This window comes from Mandrillus leucophaeus, unplaced genomic scaffold (genome assembly GCF_000951045.1).
Source record: "Mandrillus leucophaeus isolate KB7577 unplaced genomic scaffold, Mleu.le_1.0 Scaffold244, whole genome shotgun sequence".
NCBI classification, from domain to species: Eukaryota; Metazoa; Chordata; class Mammalia; order Primates; family Cercopithecidae; genus Mandrillus; species Mandrillus leucophaeus.
Window position 1 is genome coordinate 1,296,263 of NW_012102521.1, and position 5,562 is coordinate 1,301,824.

Consider the following 5,562-nt stretch of genomic DNA (forward strand, 5'->3'; position numbering starts at 1 on the left):
CCGCCTGTGGGACAGAGAGGCTGGCACGGTAGGACTGGGGGGGCCCAGGGAGGAGGTGGCTGGGATCAGTGGCCTTTCAGAAGCTGTGAGCCAGAGTGGAGAGGACACAAGCAGCCTTGAGGGGGCCTCCACCCCCAAGGAGGGGAGCAGAGGTGCCCTGATCGGTGGGCAAGGCAAGCCTCCCTGGGCTGCTCCAGACCTTCCCTTTATCCCCCTGCTGGAGGTGCTGGGGACAGCCAGTTACCATGAGCCACAGCATTGCAGAGTGGGCTGCAGGCCCCCCGACCCCCGCCACCACCCTGGGCTGGGGCCCTTCTCTGCATCACCCTCCCCTCTCCCTTGTCCACCCTAGTCCCACCCCAGCAGCAGCACAGGTCCAGGGAAGTCAAGATGGTCTCTGTCTCAGCACTGGAGGGGCCATGGTGGCCCAGCCAGAAGTCAACCCCCCACCTGTCCTGGTGACCCTGCGGGTGCTGCCCCATCCAGTTGCAGGTCCTGGGAGCGCTGGCTATGCTGTGGCTGGGCTCCATGGCTCTTACCTACCTCCTGTGGCAAGTGCGCCGTCCTCCCACCTGGGGCCAGGTGCAGCCCAAGGACATGCCCAGGTCCTGGGGGCATGGTTCCAGCCCAGCTCTGGAGCCCCTGGAAGCGGAGGTCAGGAAGCAGAGGGACTCCTGCCAGTAAGTGAGCCCATGGAGGCCTGCCTGGGCAGGTCTCAGTTTGGGGCTGCTGCCTGTGTTTCTGCCCTTGGATCGGCCCATGAGATAAGGGTGGCCCTCTACCAGCTCCTCTAGAAGGTGCAGGTCACCCGGGAGGGCCACAACCATATGAGCTGGTGTGGGGGCTGGGGACGGGGCAGGCGTGTGGTGCTTTTTGCAGCAAACAAAGGCTGCCACCCGGGGGATCTGACAGGCTGGAAAACACTGCCTGTGCTGAGCTCACCCCCTCAGTCTTCCCACTCCTGGGGCATAGTGTCACTGTCCCCTCCCGCCCCTCAGCCTTCCCTCCCACCCTTCTTTCCCTGCGGTTGGGGTCCTGGAATCGCAGGACTGCCCTGGAGGAACCTGTTGGGCCATCTTGCACACATTCCCTGGAAATGGAATCTCGCCTGCCCCTGGCCCAGCCTTTCCCTTCCAGGCCAGCTCTGGCCGCCACCAAGGGCTTCCACACCAGGAGGCCACCCCAGACTCCAGACTCCACAGCTCTGCTCTGCTCTTCTCGGCTTCAGGAGTAGCTGCTCCCTGTGGGCAGTGCCTCAGGGTTGGGTGGGGCCAGGACCCCCCAGTCTAACCTGCTCTGGACCAGGCAGCCCCTCTCAGGCTCCTTCCCAACGTGCTCCTGGGTGTCCCATCCCAGCAGCATGCTGGGCTCAGGCCCACCCTGCCCAGTCTGTTTGTTGCCTATACCTTAAACCCTTACCCTGCACACTTGGCCTGGGCTCATCCCAGGGGCCACCTGAGCAACAGTTGCTCTGGCTTGGCAGCGGGATGGGGCAGGTGATGTGAGGCAGGTTGGGGGCTCCTGCACCCATACTGAGCCCTGTGTGGCTCTCTCCACAGGTTTGTCCTTGTGGAAAGCATCCCCCAGGACCTGCCATTTGCAGCCGGCAGCCTCTCCGCCCAGCCTCTGGGCCAGGCCTGGCTGCAGCTGCTGGACACTGCCCAGGAGAGCGTCCACGTGGCTTCATACTACTGGTCCCTCACAGGGCCCGACATTGGGGTCAACGACTCATCTTCCCAGCTGGTGCGCCCCGCCCTGACCCCACCGCATCCTGGTGCTGGAAACACAGCAAGTCAGGCTGCCCATCTATGTAGGGGTCTCGGGCACCAGGCCCGGGGCCTCAACTCGGTGGTAGGGTCTAGCATGAAGCAGGGATTAGGCCACTCCCTTGGGGGCTCTAAGGGCAGAGGTGTCAAGGAGCTGGGCCTCTGGGTGACTAAACACTCAGACTGGGCCTGGTGCAGTTTGGCTCTCAACCAAGGGTCATCCATATACTTGACCTGACCTTGAGCTGTAGGCAGTCCAAGGTAGGCCTCCTGAGGAGGGCATGGGTCCTAGTGGGGATGCGGAGGACAGGGCAGCCTGAGGTCAGCTTTCATGGCTGGCCTGGCCTTGCAGGGAGAGGCCCTTCTGCAGAAGCTGCAGCAGCTGCTGGGCAGGAACATTTCCTTGGCTGTGGCCACCAGCAGTCCAACACTGGCCAGGAAGTCCACCGACCTGCAGGTCCTGGCTGCCCGAGGTGCGTACCTGCACCATGCTGGGCCCCACTGCCCTAGCATCAGGCATGGGCTGTCTGTCTGGCACCATGGGACAAGGAAAAGGGGCGGGGGTGGGAAAGGTGTCCTGGGCTTCCCTAGGACACCCCAGGAGGGCAGGACCCAGGGCTCTGAGGTCCTTTGAGTCAGCTTCACCTGGGCATAGGGCTGGTTCCAAGGAACCAAAAGTGCCATTTTCCACAGGGCAGAGCATGGGTGGCTTCAGAGCCCTGCTGAGCCCAGCAGCTCTGACCCCTGGCTGGAGGCTCAGGCTGGGACCTCTGACTGGGGAGCAAGAGGCCATGGGCAGTCACCACAAAGGCAGGCTCTGGAGCTGAGCTGCCCAGAGGGACCCTGGGCCAGTCTATCCCTCAGTGTCCTCACCTATAAAATGGGGATGAGGATAGCAGCAGCTTAGTAGGACTGTTGTGGGGACATCCGAGTCAACCCCACTGTCATGAGCTTGGGGTGAGGCTCACCATGAAGCTGGCATTTAGCAAGACCTAGTCCATCCCATTGCCTGAACTCTCCACCAGGTGCCCAGGTACGACGGGTGCCCATGGGGCGGCTCACCAGGGGCGTTTTGCACTCCAAATTCTGGGTTGTGGATGGACGGCACATATACATGGGCAGTGCCAACATGGACTGGCGGTCCCTGACGCAGGTGAGTGCCAGGGCCCTAACATAGGAGGCCCGCCTGAAGCTCTTCCCCTTCTGAACTCTGGGGACTTGGCCTGACATCTCAGTGCATCTGGAGAAAGTCGTGTAGTACTGTTTACAATGTCACCATGGCAGAAACAATTGGAGACTGGTCTAATAAATGATGGAATTCTACACAGCCACTGAACTCATGCTGTGGAATCACATTAAATGACATGGAAAGATGTTCAAGTCACATTATCCAGGGAAACATGCAGATTACAAAACACACGCCTTTTTAGGAAAAGCAATGCATGAAAAATGTGTCAGGATGGTCATGGCAAAGGCAACCCTGGTTATCACTTGACAGTGGTATTAAGAATGATCCCATTCTTAATGCCTTGATGCATTTTCTATTGTTTTTGTAATAAACATGTATTGCTTTGATCATTGGAATACAATGTTCAAAAACACAGGGACCCGCTGGGCACCCCTCCCACCAGCACACTCTTACAGATTCCTACAGGCAATGCTTCCCACAAGTGGGGACCCGTGGGGCAGGGGCTGTGCCTGCCCCAGCATCCCTGGCCTGGGTGGAGTGGGGTGGAGGCCCCACAGAGGGGATTTTCTCCCACAGCACCTGACTTTGGTCCCTGCAGGTGAAGGAGCTTGGCGCTGTCATCTATAACTGCAGCCACCTGGCCCAAGACCTGGAGAAGACCTTCCAGACCTACTGGGTGCTGGGGGTGCCCAAGGCTGTCCTCCCCAAAACCTGGCCTCAGAACTTCTCATCTCACATCAACCGTTTCCAGCCCTTCCAGGGCCTCTTTGATGGGGTGCCCACCACTGCCTACTTCTCAGTAAGGCGGGTTGAGAAGGAGCCCATCAGAGACCCCTGTTCTGCCCTGGCTGGCCACACCCACAGGGAGCCCTCTGGGCTGGCCCTGCAGACACCAGCAGCATCAGCCGGGTCTTCAGGCAGCCAGCACCATGGGTGGGACTGTGGGGGGCCTGGGGTGAGCAGCAGGCTGGCATCAGCAGGCTCTGGGCTGTGCCTGGAGGCAGGCTTAGCTCCAGGAGGACAGCTGGTCAGCACCATCCCTGGGAAACAGGCTGCCTCGGAGGTGATGGGAGGCCCTGGGGCCCTGGGAGTCTCTAGACTGCTGGAAGAGGCCAAGGGGCTTAGCTGGGCACTGGAGAGGGAGGGGAACCCCACTTGCTCTGTGGGGAAGGAAGGGAAGAGTGAGGGGTAGGCAGATCCTCCTTTATCAGCCCACGGGGGTGGGGGTGAACAGCCCCCCAGCCAGCCCAGGACTGGTCTGCAGTAGAGGCTGTATCAGAACAAGGGAAATCTCCCTAGATGGGGCGGGGGGGCGGTTGGCACCCTGAAGGGAGTGGAGAAGCATCCCCGTGGCCAGAAACTGTTTCTGGGAAGTCAATCCAGCCTGGAGCCCAGGGCGGTCCAGCTGCTTCCCGTCGCTCTGCCAGGCCTCAGCCAGTCCCCAGGACCCCTGTGGAACCGACCCCTTTTTTCGTCATGTTTCCAGGCACCTGGGCCCCATCCCTCCACCACCACATGGGGCCTCTTGGGTGGTGCATGGTGGGGTCACAAGTTCAGAATGGACTGGGCTGGCAGAGCCTTCAGGGACCCCTCTCCCGTCACAGGCATCGCCACCCGCACTCTGTCCCCAGGGCCGCACCCCTGACCTGGAGGCGCTGTTGGCGGTGATGGGGAGCGCCCAGGAGTTCATCTATGCCTCCGTGATGGAGTATTTCCCTACCACGCGCTTCAGCCACCCCCGCAGGTAGGTCTGAGCGGGAGGCGGGCAGCCTGCTCTGCTGATGGGCAGCTCCTGGGCACGTCCCCTTCTGCTGGGACCCCTGCCGGGCCGGGGGCTTGTAAGCAGAGCCCCGCCTCTCTGCACCCCAAGGTACTGGCCGGTGCTGGACAACGCGCTGCGGGCGGCAGCCTTCAGCAAGGGTGTGCGCGTGCGCCTGCTGGTCAGCTGCGGACTCAACACGGACCCCACCATGTTCCCCTACCTGCGGTCCCTGCAGGCGCTCAGCAACCCCGCGGCCAACGTCTCTGTGGACGTGGTGAGGGCGCGCTCCCAGCCGGGCGTGGGGAAGGCACCCTCCTCCCGCCCTTCCTGACGCGCTGCCTCTGCTCCCCTAAGAAAGTCTTCATCGTGCCGGTGGGGAATCATTCCAACATCCCGTTCAGCAGGGTGAACCACAGCAAGTTCATGGTCACGGAGAAGGCAGCCTACATAGGTGAGCGCCAGCAGATCACGGCGGGCGGGCCCCAGGGTGGCCAGGCACGGGCGAGGGAGGCAGTGGCTTTGTGACCGGCGTGGACACCTCAGGACAGAGGGGCTGCTGCTGAAGGGGGACAGGGTCTCCATGGAGTTCCGGGAACCAGGCCACCCGCCTGTCACCTGGCCCCACAGGGCCCCAGAACACTGAGTCAGGACGCCTGGCGCCGCGTGGTGAGGGAGGAGTTCCTCCGCGACCAGCTGTCCCTCCCGCACCTGAGCGAGGGGCTTCCCCGGCTGGGGTCTGATGACAGTGGAGGGGCCAGCTGCCAACCGTCCCCAAACCCGTAGCCGGGCCTGGCGCTGAGCGGGCTGCGGAGAGGCCTGTGGGAGCCGGCGCCCAAGCGTCTCCT

At 62.2% G+C, this 5,562-nt stretch overlaps 1 protein-coding gene across 1 annotated transcript in view; it reads left to right on the plus strand.

Annotated features, from left to right (window-relative positions):
• Positions 1-5,500, plus strand: part of PLD4 (phospholipase D family, member 4) — a 10,776-nt gene extending 5,276 nt beyond the window's left edge. Inside the window, exons 3-11 of the mRNA XM_011982922.1 lie at positions 487-680; positions 1,560-1,743; positions 2,119-2,239; positions 2,792-2,919; positions 3,554-3,754; positions 4,560-4,699; positions 4,826-4,991; positions 5,072-5,218; positions 5,345-5,500. Of these exons, the coding sequence (XP_011838312.1) occupies positions 487-680; positions 1,560-1,743; positions 2,119-2,239; positions 2,792-2,919; positions 3,554-3,754; positions 4,560-4,699; positions 4,826-4,991; positions 5,072-5,218; positions 5,345-5,500 (1,437 nt within the window). The remainder of the gene's footprint in view (positions 1-486; positions 681-1,559; positions 1,744-2,118; positions 2,240-2,791; positions 2,920-3,553; positions 3,755-4,559; positions 4,700-4,825; positions 4,992-5,071; positions 5,219-5,344) is intronic.
• The last annotated feature ends 62 nt before the right edge of the window (positions 5,501-5,562 follow it).